Source organism: Aspergillus alliaceus (assembly GCF_009176365.1).
Source record: "Aspergillus alliaceus strain CBS 536.65 unplaced genomic scaffold BDW43scaffold_24, whole genome shotgun sequence".
NCBI classification, from domain to species: Eukaryota; Fungi; Ascomycota; class Eurotiomycetes; order Eurotiales; family Aspergillaceae; genus Aspergillus; species Aspergillus alliaceus.
In genome coordinates this window covers 97,602-113,154 of record NW_022474707.1, presented here as the reverse complement: position 1 = coordinate 113,154, position 15,553 = coordinate 97,602, and the positions used below count along the sequence as shown (strand labels likewise).

Below are 15,553 nucleotides of genomic sequence, written 5' to 3'. Positions count from 1 at the left end.
GGTGCAAGGGAATTTGTGGTACCCACCAGGGACCAAGTGTGACAGATATCGCGGAATCAATTCATTTCATCAGGAGAAAATAGAATAAAAAAAAAAAAGACCACAAGGCAAGCGAATGGGGGAGAGGAACGCCAAACCTGCCGGGCAATCCATTGCGCCAAACTTCAGTTCTCTCGACCCCGCTGGATCATCGCACGGAAGTCATCGTTGCTCTTTTTCGTCTTCCCCCCTTCCGCGGAGGGTGCGCTGTCGGTCGTCATCATAGTCGTCGTCATCGTATTCTCTCCATTGTGTGCGCGCCTCTCCCCGTGAGAGGGGGCCCCGCCACGTTTCATCCCGAGTCCTCCTCGCCGGCCGCCGCGCGAACCCGGTTGCTGGGGTCGCTTGATCGGTCCCGTGGGTGGGAGGAAGCCCCCTTGCTTCTCCTTCGGCTTGCTCGGCTGGGTGGGGCCATCTCTCGTCTCAGCTGACTGCTTCAGCATCTCCGGCACCGTGCCCACATGCAATTTGCGTCCGGGGCTTATCTCCTGGCCCTCAAGCTCCAAAGAAGCCCGACCGGCATGATTGACATCGGCAAACTCCACAATGGCCCCCTGATGATCGGGCCGGAGGACAATCTTAATCAGCTTGCCGTACGGCTCGACCAAGGTTCGGATGCGCGCGTCGTTCACCGTGTCGGGAATATTCATGAGTCCCAGGGTACGGGCGGTCCGGTCGCTGCTTGGCATATCCGCATCGGTCGACCCCTTGTTGCCATTCATCTCGGCAGCAGGGGACTGGGATTTCCCAACGCGAGAGAGGATGGTGGTCGCGTTGCGCTTGGAGCTCTGAGGAGTGGAGATTCTCACGTGAAGGGGCCGCCCACGATACTCTTGTTCGTGCTTGGCAAGAGCAGCAGTGGCTTCCTCCTTCGATGAGAAGACAACGTAGCCAAAACCCTTGCTGCCACCGTCGACCTTCTTGGGTATGCGTACCAGTTCCACAGTGCCATACTGCGAGAAAAGCTCCTTGAGGTCTGCCTCGCTGGCCTTCCAGTCTATGTTCGACACATGGATCTCCCGCCCTTCGTAGATTGGACCGTGACGGTCCTGTTTCCGAGAAGGATCCGAGATCTTAGCCACGAGTTTCAGATGCTTACCAACAGTAGTCCCATCTAACTTCGTGGCGTTCTGGGCTGCCTGGGCAGTCCTGAACTGCACGTAACAGAAGCGACGATGTGTGTTGTATTTGAGAGATGGGAAGCGAACGTCGATAATCTCGCCACACTGCCGGACGGTTAGTGACGTCCGAGATAATGATTGAAGGGAAGGAGACAACTTACTTCGCGGAATAGATCACGGATGTACTTTTCATTTGCCTCCGGGGGAAAGTTTGTGACGAATAATGTTGAGGGTAACCCGATCTGGACCTCGATGGTATTTTCATCAATTAATTTCTGATCGCGGGTTTGGGCCACAAGGGCTTCGTCTTTGGATTCGAACTCGATTACCGCGACTTCCGAGTTCCCGTCGTCACCCGGGAACATCTTGACGCTGTTTATCGTACCGCACTATCATGCTACCAATTAGTCGTGCGTTCACCATGAGGGGAAAAATGACGTACATGACGGAAAAATTGTCGGACTTTATGCTCGGTGATTTGATGAGGTAAGTTTTTCACCACGACTGTGGCGTTTTCACGGTCTCGTCGGAGGGCTGCTGGTTCTGCTTCCGTAGAGGGTGCGTCCTCGTCTCCGCGAGCCCTTTTAGTAGGCAAGCCGTTCGCAGTAGTTTCCTCCTCTCGTTTCCTCTTTTCGGGGTGCGGAGCCTCTTCGGCTACGGCAGCCTGCTGCTGTGTTTGCTGGGCGGCTAGTTCTCTCGCGTCTCGTTCTCGTCGCGTAGTGACAGCCCGCATCGCCTTTCTAGTTTCCAGAATGGCCAGTTGCAATTCATCTGAGTCCTCATAGTCCTCGCAGTGCGCGATATAGGTTTGCATGATTTTCTCTGGCCAATCCAAGTCGGTCCGTTTGATGGCTTGTTTCAACACAGCGGTCGCATAACTGGGGTTAGGGGTCCGGCGGGCGGCATCAACGGTGGCCTCGCCTTGCACGAACTTGCTCCACGAGATCAACTCCCATTCGTAATATGTTAGCCAGAACTCGTAGCTGTTGCCTCGTCGGCCGACAAGTCCCTTAAAAGTTTCCCGCGCGCTATCCCAGCTGCCGCTTTCACTTAGATAACGGATGTAGATGCGCTCTAGGCGAAACAGGGGGTCGCCCTGATAGGATCGACCATACTTCTTTTCACCCAGCTCTTGAACGCTTTCGATGGCCGAACGGATTCCAACCTCTGCGACGTCGAGATCTTCATCGGTGGAATCGGACATGAAAGCTCTGCGACGGAGGTAGCTACACCAGGCCGTGTGTACCTTGAGAACCTCTTCCATTCCGCCGGCATCGAGAAGGCCAGTGCTGGTAGCCTTGTGTTTGATGTCTGCAATCTTCGCGAAGGACTGTCCCTCCCGTTCCGAACTGAGTAGATACTGAGACCAAAGAGTGCCGCAGCACGGGCAGTGCCGTGTTGCGCGATCGAGGGTGGAGATAGTCGTGGTGTTTGCATTACCATGCATAGATTCATCAATGAGAAACATAACGAAGTCCTCCCACATGTTGGTATCGGTCGGGAATCGAAGAACTGCACGCTGGTAGACGGCATTGACCAAATCGAAGTTGGTATGACGCTTCCGACGATTGTTGATGACCTCCCACTCGATATACTCCGTGAATATAGTCCACTCTTGAGTAAGGTTACCCGACTCGGCAGCCTTGCAGAGTCTGATTTCAAACTCCTCGCGGGCGGAATACTTTTCTTTGCAAGCCGTTGCATATCGGCCCGCAGTATCTGCCATGATGGTTTCGTAATTTGCGTTGTAATAGGTGGAGATAAAGCCCGAGAACGTTTGGAAGGTCTGGTCCCAGTTGGCATGAGGTGTCTGCAGTCGAATGTCAAATAGGCCTCGCACATGCCCGATTTTTTCTTGAGTCGGGTTTCGAGCGGTGTCCTGCACGTGCAGGTCGAGAAGTCGATCCCAGACCATATGGCTATCGTGGATCCTCCACCGGGTTGCTTCAGCACCTCTCTGCCAGACGTCTAGAACCGACTGCCAGGAGAAGACCTCGCGGCCGATCATGCGATCCTCTTCTGTCCACTGATGTTGACCACCCTCGCCGTGCGCAGAATTGTAGAGATATAGAACCCATTCACCGTAGATGGTCCATAGCTTCGTACTGCCATATTCCTCCTCGACCGACCGCTGACAGAGCTCCATGACCGCGATGCGCTCGTCAACTGTTTGTGCGAGCATGCTTTCATCTTGTATCCATTCAGCCCAAAGATCTTCCCCCATCGCAAAAAGCTTGTCCATCTCTTCACGAGCGGTCCGCATATCTTTAAGCAGGTCATAGTTTCGAGGGTCGCCGTGGATGTCGGGGTTATTCGGCGGGTATACATGGTTCACGAAGCCCGCATGAAGGAGGCGAACGAAGTTCACATGAGCGTCGTAAGACTGGGGGTTTTCTTGGATTTGAGCAAATAGCTCGGTTGCGAGTCGCTGAGCATTGGGCACTAACGACGTATCTAAGTAGTTTCGTCGGGCGGCTTCCCTTGGGCCGTCTGACATAGCGATATCGAATGACGATCGCGGCGTGGGTGTATTGTGGGAGACGGAGCTGACATGGGGGTACATCGTCGAGGGAGAAAGTTGACTCTCGTAAGATTCGGTGCTTCTGAGAAGCGGGGCACTCGAGCGCTGAGGTTGATGATGCTGCATCGAAGCTAAGTCGGCGAGGGTATCCATTCCAGGGGTGGAAGGTTGTCTAGGAGGAGGTAAGTCTGCTGCCGGGGGAGTTCCGCCACCACTCATGCTTGGACCAACTGTCGGGCTTATCGCTGGCGGCGACGGTTCTGAAACGTGCGGCGGAGCGAATACGTGTTGCGCAAGCGGAGATGAGGTCATGCCCTGTTTCGTTTGACCGGCGCGATTCTTGCGCAGAGGTTTTGGAGGGGGTCCAGTGGACGGTATCGATGTGTTGCTGACCGCCGTCGGGCCTACGGTGGGCGACGAACGCCCTGACTGGGAATTTGAATCCTGCGGCGAAAGGAGTGAATTGATGTCCATCATCGGAATCTGGTACGGATTGGAAGACGGGTAAGAAGAATTAGCTGCCAGTGAGACACTGGCGAAAGAGGACTCAGGAAGTGACAAAAGGAAAAGAGACCAAATCAAAGAACTGCCGTAAGTCGCCTCATCAACGAGTCCATTCCTGCCCCGGCCACAGCCTGTCTAGACTCTGGAACCGGGTAGCCACGATTTCTTGCTTGCTTGCGAAGGGAGGGGGAGAGATCGGCCCAACCACGATCCGTTGCGCAGAAAGAAAAATAAAAAATGAAGAGAGAGAACAAAAAGAGCGAAGAGTTAAAGGAGTTCAAAGTTTGAAAGAAATATTTCTCTCAGATAAAATTCCTTTCCTTTCCTTTTCTTTTTAATTTTTAATTTTTTTCTTTTTTGCTTCGGGCCCTTCGTCTTTTTATTTTGACAGCAGAAGCTCGGGTGGTCCGGGCGCCTGACGAATTGATAAAAGTGAGGCGCTTTAGGACGAAAGAGTGAGACCAACGGTGAGATTGGATGAGAGGGGGTAGAACAAGCTATGGAAAAGATCGAGCGATTCACCCGACGACAGGAAGGGAGAGCGAGAGGGCTAAGAAAGAGAAGCTGGTGAGCGGCGAGATACAAAGAATGGAAAAGGCGGAAAAGAATGAATGGGGAAGTGCCGCAATGAACCTACAAGCAAAAGCGTAAGAGTGCACGCCGAAAGGACCCTTCTAGGCAAAAGGGGAGGGAGATAGAGAGAAGAAAAGTTGGACCAAGAAAAGACGAGAAAAGAAGATGATGAGGGTAGTGGATCGAAACGGTGGAGATGGGGCAGAATTAAGAGACTGTCGAGTCCAAAGTCGAAGGAGGGAAAAGGGAAGAGAGCTCGGTATGTAAAAAAAAAAATACTCTAACAAAAAACACAGCCTGAGAGAACAAACAGTACAGCAAAGCAGAAGCAAAGCAAAGCAAAGCAAAGCCAAATGCAAACTGCTCCGTACGTACGGTAAACTCGTCTTCCCCTCCACTACGGGGAATTTCCTCTTCACCAACTTAAGCTAACTACGTATTGAGTCTTCAACTACAGAAAGGAAAAGTGACCAATCCGAGGGGTCAGATGAGACAGGATTTCACCAGTATTTAGGACGAAGAGAAAATTACAGTGCCTCCAATAGGAGGAAGTGGTTTCATTCTCTGCAGTGATCTGTAACTTGGTTCCTTAGGACTCATGTCGATCGAACAGATGACCGTGTAACGGACTAGAACATAGAATTGTGCAATACGATGGATGTCTCGATGCTGTAAAACTAGGGAAAAAAAGGTCAAACACGAATCAAAAGGAGAGAGCGGGAAAAACAAATAATTTATATATATTAATCCCAAATTATGCAAGCCTACCGATAACTAGAAAGACACTACTGTATGCACATGGAGATACAAAAAGAAAGAGAAGAAGGTATTGTTATTTTTTTTTGTTACTATGGGAATAGGGCTGCACCGAAAAGGGCAAAGTGCCCTGCTCCCGAGAACGACATCCTTGTCCGAGTATGAGGTAATGATACAGGAGACCGGACGACATGAATGGCGGATGGGTTCGGGAGATGCATGGACCTCCAGAGCCACATGAGAAGTGTTCAGAATCCGGCTCAAGGTCGGAGCCCCCGTGTGGCTTGCCTCCGGCTGTGGCTGACGCCCTGATCAAACATTCAAACATTCAAACATATACGGCGAACCAGTCACACCCAGCCCGCAGCCAAGCATTTTGCAATCCCGACCACTTTTTTCCATTTCGTCCTCTGGAAGGTCACGTCCCCAACCTGCCTCATCTGCCTCGCTGGTTGTCCGTCGCCATGGCCACTCTTGGTGCTCTGAACCCCTATGGGCATCTGGCTCGGTCAGGTAAGTGAATCAATTGGACTCCTTTGATGACTCCAACCCATCAATGGCAAAGTCTCACATATCCGAATCTCTCTAGCCCGGACTGGCATCACCTACATACCTCGCCGCACCTTGACTTACTCCGTCAGTCGCCGTGCCCAAGAAAACGGCGACAATGGAAACAAAGTCCCTCAATCGAAAACCACCGCCTTTTCGTCCATCAAGAACTTCTTTTTCGGTGGAAAGTCTGATGCCCCAAAGCCTACGGTCCACCGAAGGACGGCTTCCCAGAAGCGAGAGGGTTCCCTGAGTGCGGACTCGATTTTCGCGGAGGATGAGCCCAATCTGTCTACATCCGGACCCATGCCGACACGTCGAGCACAAGTTGAGCCTACCGAGGGAGAGGAGGCTGCTGACTACAGCGTGGAGCACCGGACTAAGGACCTTATGCGGCAAGCCATAGACCCGCGTCCTAAGCGCCGTATCGCTTGGGAACGTAGCATGGTTGCCCGAGATATTCGCCGCCGAGGCCGTCTGACGAAGACCGAGCAGATTATGCGCACCGAGCGTGAATCGCTCTCCAAGTCCCATTTTTTCAAGACCTCGGTTAAGAAGCTTGGTCCCCTGGCTCGCCAGATCGCGGGAAAGAACATCGATGAAGCCATACTGCAGATGCGCTTCAGCAAGAAGAAGGCCGCCAAGGATGTTCTCGAGCATCTCAAGCATGCGAAGAACGTTGCTATAGTTCGGTCTGGTATGGGTCTTGGCGCCCTCGAAGGCGAGACGGCAACCCGCAAGCCCATTACGGTCACTCTCAAGTCTGGAGAGCGCAAGACGATCACCGACCCGACTGCCATCTACATTGACCAGGCATGGGTCAACCGGGGTCCATATGGTGTCGATTATGACCACCGTGCCAGAGGCCAGATTAACCTCCTCCGCCCCCCATATACAGGAATTTCAGTCGTCCTGAAGGAGGAAAAGACCCGGATCAGGGAGTGGCAAGACCGGGAAGCTAAAGCGCAACGCCAGCGCAAAGCCCAGCTCTGGACACAGCTCCCCGACCGGAAAATCTCTGCCCAGAACCAGTACTACAGCTGGTAAACCGTTTCTCCCGATGTTTATATCCGGCCTTGTCTAGGCAAATGATGGGTTTCTTCGGCGTTGTCTCTTGTATTATTTTAGACCGTTAGCACTCCGCCTGGCGGGTCGACCAGCGTATGTTCACTATTCTTTCTATTTGCGGCATTTCTTTTGAATCTAAACGCGGCCTACCATCTCCCTCATCTCCATGGATCATTCTCTCCGAGCCGAGGAGGTATCAGTTAAGTGCTATCTAGGACGGACCAAATTTTCAAGGAGCTTGTAGTGGACAGAGCTCACCACGTGTACAATATTGAAATATACTACATATATCAGCATGCTCTCTCATCAATCACATCCCTTTCAGAATAGCGAATCTATGGTCACAACAACACCCACTTCTATGACCACCTAGCCCTCTATAAAAATATCAAGCCCAAACTACGCTCAACCATCTAAAGCACCCCCTCCCGACAAGCCGGCGCACCAGAAGGCGACTCAACCCTCATCGGCGGCTTCGGCCCAGCAACCCTCTCCGCCCGAACCAGAACCGGAATAACAGCCCCCGTCATTAACGCAAACCGCCGATGTCCCACCACCTCTAAGATACTCGTGATAGCACCCGAATGCGCCGTCAAAGAGACGACCGTACTCTCATCCCGCGCAAAGATATCCAGCAGTAGATCCCGGAGCCGGGCATCGCGCGCCGAGTCAGATTCTCGTAGCTTCGGGTCATACAGGGGGTCTTCTTCCGCGAAGCCGTCTTCGAATCGGTACAGCGGGTATTCCTGCTCGATGGCTGCCTTGCTGGAGCGGCTGTCACAGGTATGAAGGCCGAGAGTTTCGCGGAGGAGCTGTAATGTACGTTAATTTTAGATTCGTCAAGAGTGTTAATAGGATGCAGAATAGAGCGTGGGATTTTTTATTTTTATTTTTTATTTTTTACCTCCTTGATCACCGGCCGGAATGGCTCCGTGTGTGGTAAACCGAGGCCCTTGAAGGTGACGCTGGCGGTAGCTAGACACCTGTTCAGGGGGCTCACGTAGTATGATTGGGGAGCGGGGATTTTGTTCTGGATTTGCGCTTTCCAGGCCTTGTTTGCTGTTTGGGCTTGGGAGATTCCTAGATCTGTGAGACGGGCGTCGACCCAGGTGCCGGTTTCGTCGCCGTCCTGGAGAGACCAGTAGCACTTTGGGGCAGTTAGTGTTGAATATAGCTAGCTGGTATAGATAAAGGGTAGATGTGATAGGAGTGTCTGTGGGGAAGAGAGTAAAGGAGTGGTGTGTACGTACATCCCAGAGTTCGGTGCCGTATTTTCTTTCCGCGACATTGTGCACCCCCTCTCCGTGTCGGCCTAGGAAGAGGAGTTTGAATTGCGTGTCGGGGCTGCTGTCCCGGTTTAATCTGTTAAGGTGGTGTTCGAAGCGTTCCCATTGGGTTTTGTGACCTTCTGGGTCTAACTCGGTGTCGTAGTTTCGAGGTATGAGGCCGAAATTGGATGTCACCTTGCTTGATTGTGAGTAGTTATTTAATTGAATTTGCATAAGGTGGTGTGGGCTGGGCCGAACATACATAGTCGAAGTTTTCAGGATCAGTATCTGGCTCATCTTGGAGGAAATAGCCAGTCACTGTTGAGAATTTGAAGTGGAAGTCTGAAGGGATAGATTTCGATGTCATTGTCAAAGTAATTATAGCACCGTTGTCACGAGCAACAGTAAGCTTTTGACAGTAGGGTTGGAGATTATGTTAGCTTACTCCTTGTATCTCGCTGACAAGGCAATCGGGGGATATTTATACATGCTATAGTGGCTTTTTCACAAGAGGATTGTCAGGTACCAACATCAAAGACTAGTTGTTATAGACTTGGTGTGGGTGACCCATTTATAGTAACCCTAAACTGAAAAGGGCGTGGGGTAATTTGGGAGTAGTAGAAGTGGGGAACAGATAAAAGAATCAATCTAGATAGAAGATAGAATCTAACCTATGAGTACCGAGTAGAGCCTCATGCATTACTACGACAGTGGATTTCCCTTCTATGTTCACGATAAATAGGCAAATAAGTGAATAAATAATTATGTATATCTCTAACACTAGGTCAATCGCCACAGGCCGACTGTATATTCATCAAGACATATCTAACAAAAGCCGCTAAAAAAGCCCAGCAACAAACCAAACATAGCCACATACGTGAGGTATCTTTTTCCACAAACGAACAATCAAAGGGCAGAAGCCGAAGCACAAGCAACAACAGGCTCAAGCAGGGTTATAGGTTAAATAAGCCCCATTCCCTTCCTAGCGAACCAATGCTGCTTGGAAGCAAAGACGGCGAATTTGCCGAATAAAGCTTTTGCACAAGAGATGACCGATCGCATATTTTGCCAGAAAGAGGCAGCTGCGAGACCCGTTCTGAAAATCGCCGTGGTAGCAAACTTGCTGTGAATGATGCTGTCGCCTCCAACAGACGCTTGACTCGTGACATTGGAACTGGTATGCGCAACACGTACTTGCCGGGTTCCAACGCTCGACGAGAGATTGGTAGGTACCGATTGCGGAGGCAGAGTGCCCATTTCTACTCTGGACTGTGTACGAACCAAGCTTTCGCGGCTTTCCTTTGTAACTTGGCTGAAACACCATGAAACAGCTTGAGGTAGGCCGCTTGACACATAGCTGACGGCAGATCCGGGATAAATTCCCCGTTCCATGACAGATGGGAGGCTGGTCGTCGTCACTAGTGACCTGTGTGAAGGAGACTTCAGGCGACCTGGAACCGACGGGGTCTGAACCAGACCACGCCAAGGCGTTGTCGGGCTGGAAGAATGTGGTACTTGTGGTCTGAGCTGGCCAGCATTTGCAGTTTCCATTGGCTTTGGAAGAGAACCTGGCGAGTACCTTCCATGATGACCATCCAATGGTGAAGCAATGCTTCGGCGATTGTCTTGCGGGAGGCAACGAACGTCGTCGTCTTTGACCGTCCGAATGACGGACTTTGGAGGTTGCACATTGGGCGGAAGAACACCAACTTGCGCCTGCTTGGGGAGTGAAACATGACGTGGCCGGGTATGAAGAGGCCCCTGAAGTGGCACGCTAGTTTGTCTGGTCGAGTCAAGCACCGCCGTGGTAGCAAGAGCAGACTTATGAACATCAAGACGAGAACCATTTATGTCAAGGCAGTTGCACTATATCCTGATTAGTATGGCTGTCAAGGTGCTTTGCGGAATTACTTACCCTTTTATGCTGTTTCCTGTGCTTTTCACAGGCGCCATGTTTCCGGACTTTGATGTAGTTTTCCTTTTGAGCCCGTGACCGAGGTTTCTGTTTCCTTGGCAGGTTCGCCGGTGTATTCATGTTCAGATCTAGTACGAGTTCCATCCCTCCCGGCGTCGTGTCGCCCGATGGGGGTGTCGGTGACTTGCTGGTTGGTTCAGATAGTGAGGTCGTGGCAGGGCTGACGCAAGTAGCGTCACGGGAAACACTCCAAGGAGGCGATGGGAAACTGGTATTGGATTCTGGAGACATGTCTATCTCGGGAAGTGGGGCATCTCCCAGTCGCTGGAGATGTAGGGCGATGGCTGCCTCTCGGCGCTTCTCTTTCTTAGATGAGCAGCGCGGGTCAACCGCTGCTTTAGATTCGACCATATGCCGAATAGTTGAGAAGAACTGGTCATCGTAGTCGTGCGCATCTGGCATCCAGGCACCGTCAAAAGCCCCTCCAACGAACACTTCATTTGGCGAAGTTGGAGGAAGTTGAAGGACATCATTGGGGTCGGCGACGGGCTCAGCGCCTGATGCGCCGGCAAAGTATTCTTGGAATGGTGGTTCATGGTTGACAAAGTCGGTGAATGGAATTTGAGTGCACATATCGAGACCCGAGTCCCAATTGGACCCGTCCATGTCGTTGTAAGTCAAGTCCAAGTCCTTCGGGGAAATTGAGTTGACCGAGGTTGGGTTACTGTCTACAGAACCCGAGGGGAACTCAAAGAAGTTGTCAAAGTCAAGCCATTCATCACCCTGAGACGAGTGGCCCATTGGGTAAAGCAATTGGTCGGCAAACATTTTTATCAAAAAGCGACCCGAGTTCAATGGACAAAAAGATAAAAAAAAAGGGGTGGATAATAATGTACAGTAAAGAAGGGTCGAACCCGATAAAGCCTTTCCCGATAGGGTACTGTAAAGAGGGCTTTTCAGGCGACTTAGTAGTAGGATTCACTCAGAGACGAGTAGGTTGTTGCGCTTTAGAAGCGAAGGGATAAGCAGCCCTACGTCGTGCAGAGGAATAGTTTGTTACTAAGGAACAGAGGATGTTCACCTAGAGCGAGGAGGAGCAGAATCAAGTAGATGTAGAAAGAGATGCCTGAATTTGGTCGAAGGAAGAACCCTCTTTCTCCAGATGGCGCCTTTCCTCTTCGGGATCCCGACTCTGCGCTAACCAGATTGGGTGCCCGACGGGTTCAAATACGACATCACATGTCCTTGTGGCTGTGCGCATACGAGGGAAGAAAACACCAATAACAGGACAGTCCCCGCCCACCACTGCCTCTCCTATATTTATCTACTGGCATAGTTCTTGGCAATAAGTCTAAGAAACGAGACATGGGCGGAACTAGGGATTATTACTCAGACTTTCCCTCGGAATTGTACTAAGTAGTAGTGATCTCTCCCCTGGACCCGTGACGGTTTGGACTCTTCCTCCATTCACAAACCTTCAGTTGCCCAAGCTTTGCATAGTTTGCATCTCGATCTGCCGTCCTTTATCTTATCTTCTCTTATCTTCAGTTCGTCCACAATATCCAAGACAAAAGAGAAACCGTAAAAATGCTTAGCAATACCATATTCGGCCCTTCTACCAATCTTGCTGTGCCGGATTGCTGATCGGCATCAGCTCCCTTCGTTGCACTAGCGCTTGATTTACTACGCGAAGGAGCGCCATATCTATGACCCTTCGGATCAAAATTCAAACACACGGTAGGAAGAGGATAGGAGGTCGATGCCAGCACGGTCTGGACTGCGACGCTTTCACTGATCTGGGCAACATCCACCTGCATGTTGGCCAGGACACCCATGTTGACGTCCACGGAAGGGGCTATATGCATCAGGTTGTCGAAGACATTGTCCAGGGCAGATCGCGAGCTTTCTTCGCTTTCATTTTTGCTGATCACGGCCTCGCACTTTTCATTGACTTGGTGCAGTTGAGTGGCATTGACAGATACCTTTGGCAGATGGACGAATGCTCCAATGCCTCCGGATACTATCCCCTCCACCGTACTGATTCCGAGGAGGATCTGAGGTGTGAAGGTGACACTAAAAATTAGGGATGCCAACGCTGATGTAGATTGAAATGGCAGTGCATGGATCTTGGTTTCACCACTACATCCTGTTAGTCGACCGTCGACGTACGGGGACTGTCGTGGGAAGCCTACAAACCCGTAATGGATGAATTTCTAGGATCACCCATATTGATCTTAATCTTGGAGTTGTCGGGCACCTGGGTAAATCAGCATAGTCACAGCGAATATTCCAGCTAGGTCACAGTACCGAGAGGTTAAATCCATAAGAGAATCCGATCTCTTCGACCAGATCTACGCTGAAGGTGAGATCGGGACGGATTATTGGCCCGAAAGCCACTACTCCTGGTATCTAGAAACATGTCAAGACCGCAAATGGAGAACACCTTGTGCTCAGGTACCTACCTCGAATGGGGTGAGAGGAATCGTAGGAAGTGAGACGTTCAGAGAAGCGAGGGATTGGCTCAACGAGAGGTCGAGTCCAAGCTCAACATGCGCGGACAAGCCGTTCGAGATGATTTCAAGCGCACCGTCATCAAAAAAGGCTACTGTGTCTTTGATAGAATTACCGGAAAGATTGAATGAGCCCCTGGTTATCTCAATATTGCCCTGAAGTGAGCAGTTTTTACATGTCACTATCACTCCTTGCGGTCTGAGAGGGTTAGCAACGTAGACTTCACACGTCTTTGCGCACCCCATACTTACATGAACATGTCAGCAGCGGGAATATCTGGCGGAAATATCTTCTGGTCAATGTAATGTTTGTCGAGTGACTTCGTCGCGATCGAAGGTAGTTCTGATGTTGCCGTAGGGGCCGTTGGAAAATATATAGAAGGTGCAGCACCATCGTCTATTACCTTGGTGCTTGTCGGTGCATCTGAGTGCTCCTGCTGTCGTTTCTTATGTGGGGTATATGTGCGTTTCTGAATCCCCGATCGGTGCCTATGAGAGAAGGACACCCTGGTGGAGTGGAACGCATCATGCCAGTCATACTTGACTTTGTTGAAGGTAAATATTTGACGGTCAAGATCAACAGTTGTCTTTGTGACACTGCATCTAGTATGAGAAGGATTCAATCTCGGTGCCCTGCTGGAAACCTACCGATGAACGGACCTTTCTCCTTCTAAGTCACAGCCCCTATGAGAAGTGACGATCACGAAGTCCGAGACAGCCTCAAGCTCCTGTTTTAATACTTTGGATCGGCTAAGCGTTCTGATAGACAATCGAATTTGAGAATCCGAGCAAGATATGCTGTCTATGTCGGTGTCTAGAGCCTCGACGGCAAATAGTGGGTATTGAGATACCACATTGAGTGTGGTGGTGAAGACATATTCCGCGTCATCCTCCAGAGTTTCGTGTATGAAGTGGAATGATGCTTCTCTATTTAACGCATATGTTCCCGGATCTGCTCTTGCTTTGAGATCGAGAGATGGACTGGCCGCATAAAGTTGTCGGGCCTTCGGGAATTCTATGGCTTGGTAGCGTTGATTGAGCGCTAAGTGAGCCCCTTCAGCAACGTTGAAGATTATGAAGAGAACAATCAGGTCATACACGCTGAGGATGTTCATCTTAGATGATCAGAAGGGCAACTTGTCCCTGATGAGGAGTTTCATGTATCCAGGAGTGAGCTAGGACCAGAGAGATATAATTAAAAACAGAACGTGTTCCACCTCGCCGGATATGTTCTATGCTACATATACCAGTTGGCTTCATCCGAGCCCTCCTTGCACACTGGACTGTCAACGCGTAGAGGAGGATGTAACCATGGGGAGGCTGTGGTAATATATTGTAAACCGCTCAGCCTTGCATTAGTTCAATAGCAGCCTAGGCATATTATGCTCGGTTGGGTATAGCATAAGCTACTAGACATGCCGCTAGACCCAACGTTAGTGGCATAGCAATCTCGTACCTCACTAATCTAACACAAAATGCCTCATCTACAGAGGACCGAACAAGAAAATATCATAATTAGCACATCGTCCGTCTATATTATTGGCTATTCGGGCCGTGCTATTTGGGCCGTTTGCTCATGGCTGACAGACTGTCAGGCCAGGGATATTTATTATGCCATGGTAGGCTAGATTCTCCCAATTCATCTAGCCTGGGACGAATGCACCTTGACTGTATGTTGAGTTTCATTAGGTATCAAGCACGGACACCCTTTGTTGAGCCAAACGAGACCAGCCCAAAAGTAACCTCTCCACGCCAAAAGATATCCGTAAAGAGAGATTGGGTTAGACCCCAATGAGCCTCTATCATTGCCTAGCTAGCATCCAAGCTACTGGCACTAGTTGTTACTACTGCCGCTTACTAAATACTGCCTACCGCTAACGTATTTCCTGGTCGAGTGGGCCACACGGTCGAGCGGGCCACCTCATTAAAAATTTACGCGTTTTATTGCCTCACTCAATTCAACCATCAACCATGCCTCCAAAAGCGCGTCAAAATCCAAGAAATCTAGCTGAGCAGGAGGGAAGACTACTGCTTGCTATTTCTGCTTTAAAAAAGCAGGAGATTTACAATATTCGCGAAGCAGCACGTGTCTATAATATCTCTCGTACAACTCTCCAACAACGACTTAATGAGATCACTTCACGCGCAGAAACACACGCCAATAGCTAAAAATTAACCCAGAATAAAGAGGATTCACTTATACAATAGATTCTATCACTAGATTGACATGGAGCATCTCCCCGACCATCTTATATACAAGAATTGGCCAATATTCTCCTTGCTACGCGCAGTACTACATCTATTCAGACTATTAGAAAGAACTGGGTCTCTAGCTTTATTAAACAATATAATGAAATCAAAACCCACTATTCTCAACGCTATAATTATCAACGTGCAAAATACAAAGACCCTAAAGTTATTAAAGAGTAATTTAACTGTGTATAAAATAACTATAATGCAATATAGGATCGCACAGGAAGATATCTATAATTTTGATGAAACTGGCTTCGCTATAGGCCTAGTAGCTACTGCTCAAGTAGTTACTAGAGCTGATTACTATAGAAAACCGCTTCTTATACAGCTAGATAATTGGGAATGGGTTACTTCTATTAAATGTATCAATTCAACTGGATGGGTGCTTTCTCCATACGTTATCTTCAAAGAAAAGATCCATATAGAGGGCTGGTATCAAAATAACAAGCTCCCACCCGGTAGCAGGATTGAAGTTA

At 50.0% G+C, this 15,553-nt stretch overlaps 5 protein-coding genes across 5 annotated transcripts; 1 reads left to right on the top strand and 4 right to left on the bottom strand.

The window, feature by feature from the left end:
* Positions 1–16: 16 nt before the first annotated feature.
* On the bottom strand, positions 17–4,421 carry BDW43DRAFT_92871 (U6 snRNP complex subunit PRP24). The gene is made up of 3 exons (XM_032050728.1): positions 1,603–4,421; positions 1,322–1,549; positions 17–1,265 (listed from the first exon to the last, which is right to left on the bottom strand). Exons 1-3 carry the CDS (start codon positions 4,156–4,158, stop codon positions 165–167), a joined length of 3,885 nt encoding a protein of 1,294 aa, XP_031899894.1. The 5' UTR covers positions 4,159–4,421; the 3' UTR covers positions 17–164.
* Positions 4,422–5,659: 1,238 nt separating this feature from the next.
* Positions 5,660–7,567, top strand: BDW43DRAFT_92790 (mitochondrial 54S ribosomal protein uL22m). The gene is made up of 2 exons (XM_032050725.1): positions 5,660–6,027; positions 6,104–7,567. The coding sequence occupies exons 1-2, from the start codon at positions 5,706–5,708 to the stop codon at positions 7,108–7,110; spliced, it is 1,329 nt and encodes a 442-aa protein (XP_031899893.1). The 5' UTR covers positions 5,660–5,705; the 3' UTR covers positions 7,111–7,567.
* Positions 7,328–8,923, bottom strand: BDW43DRAFT_92799 (phosphoglycerate mutase family protein). The gene is made up of 5 exons (XM_032050726.1): positions 8,887–8,923; positions 8,662–8,808; positions 8,382–8,594; positions 8,036–8,278; positions 7,328–7,943 (listed from the first exon to the last, which is right to left on the bottom strand). The coding sequence occupies exons 2-5, from the start codon at positions 8,764–8,766 to the stop codon at positions 7,545–7,547; spliced, it is 960 nt and encodes a 319-aa protein (XP_031899892.1). The 5' UTR covers positions 8,767–8,808; positions 8,887–8,923; the 3' UTR covers positions 7,328–7,544.
* On the bottom strand, positions 8,702–11,289 carry BDW43DRAFT_92842 (uncharacterized protein). Its single transcript, XM_032050727.1, has 3 exons — positions 10,315–11,289; positions 8,845–10,265; positions 8,702–8,741 (listed from the first exon to the last, which is right to left on the bottom strand). Exons 1-2 carry the CDS (start codon positions 11,140–11,142, stop codon positions 9,360–9,362), a joined length of 1,734 nt encoding a protein of 577 aa, XP_031899891.1. The 5' UTR covers positions 11,143–11,289; the 3' UTR covers positions 8,702–8,741; positions 8,845–9,359.
* Positions 11,290–11,858: 569 nt separating this feature from the next.
* Positions 11,859–13,939, bottom strand: BDW43DRAFT_311462 (putative GPI anchored protein; the record flags this gene model as incomplete). The annotated part of the gene is made up of 6 exons (XM_032047199.1): positions 11,859–12,453; positions 12,507–12,571; positions 12,622–12,723; positions 12,777–13,023; positions 13,083–13,421; positions 13,473–13,939. 6 exons carry the CDS (start codon positions 13,937–13,939, stop codon positions 11,859–11,861), a joined length of 1,815 nt encoding a protein of 604 aa, XP_031899890.1.
* Positions 13,940–15,553: the final 1,614 nt, after the last annotated feature.

Excerpts from the sequence above, each read along its gene's own strand:
- BDW43DRAFT_92871 (XM_032050728.1), bottom strand. The coding sequence starts at position 4,158 with ATGATGGACATCAATTCACTCCTTTCGCCGCAGGATTCAAATTCCCAG. Across the intron at positions 1,550-1,602 it reads TCCGACAATTTTTCCGTCAT|TGCGGTACGATAAACAGCGT; the intron begins GTACGTCATTTT and ends GTAGCATGATAG. Across the intron at positions 1,266-1,321 it reads TCCGTGATCTATTCCGCGAA|TGTGGCGAGATTATCGACGT; the intron begins GTAAGTTGTCTC and ends ACCGTCCGGCAG.
- BDW43DRAFT_92790 (XM_032050725.1), top strand. The coding sequence starts at position 5,706 with ATGAATGGCGGATGGGTTCGGGAGATGCATGGACCTCCAGAGCCACAT. Across the intron at positions 6,028-6,103 it reads TGGGCATCTGGCTCGGTCAG|CCCGGACTGGCATCACCTAC; the intron begins GTAAGTGAATCA and ends GAATCTCTCTAG.
- BDW43DRAFT_92799 (XM_032050726.1), bottom strand. The coding sequence starts at position 8,766 with ATGACATCGAAATCTATCCCTTCAGACTTCCACTTCAAATTCTCAACA. Across the intron at positions 8,279-8,381 it reads ACGGCACCGAACTCTGGGAT|TGCTACTGGTCTCTCCAGGA; the intron begins GTACGTACACAC and ends ACTGCCCCAAAG. Across the intron at positions 7,944-8,035 it reads TCCGGCCGGTGATCAAGGAG|CTCCTCCGCGAAACTCTCGG; the intron begins GTAAAAAATAAA and ends CGTACATTACAG.
- BDW43DRAFT_92842 (XM_032050727.1), bottom strand. The coding sequence starts at position 11,142 with ATGTTTGCCGACCAATTGCTTTACCCAATGGGCCACTCGTCTCAGGGT. Across the intron at positions 10,266-10,314 it reads ACAGGAAACAGCATAAAAGG|TGCAACTGCCTTGACATAAA; the intron begins GTAAGTAATTCC and ends ATCAGGATATAG.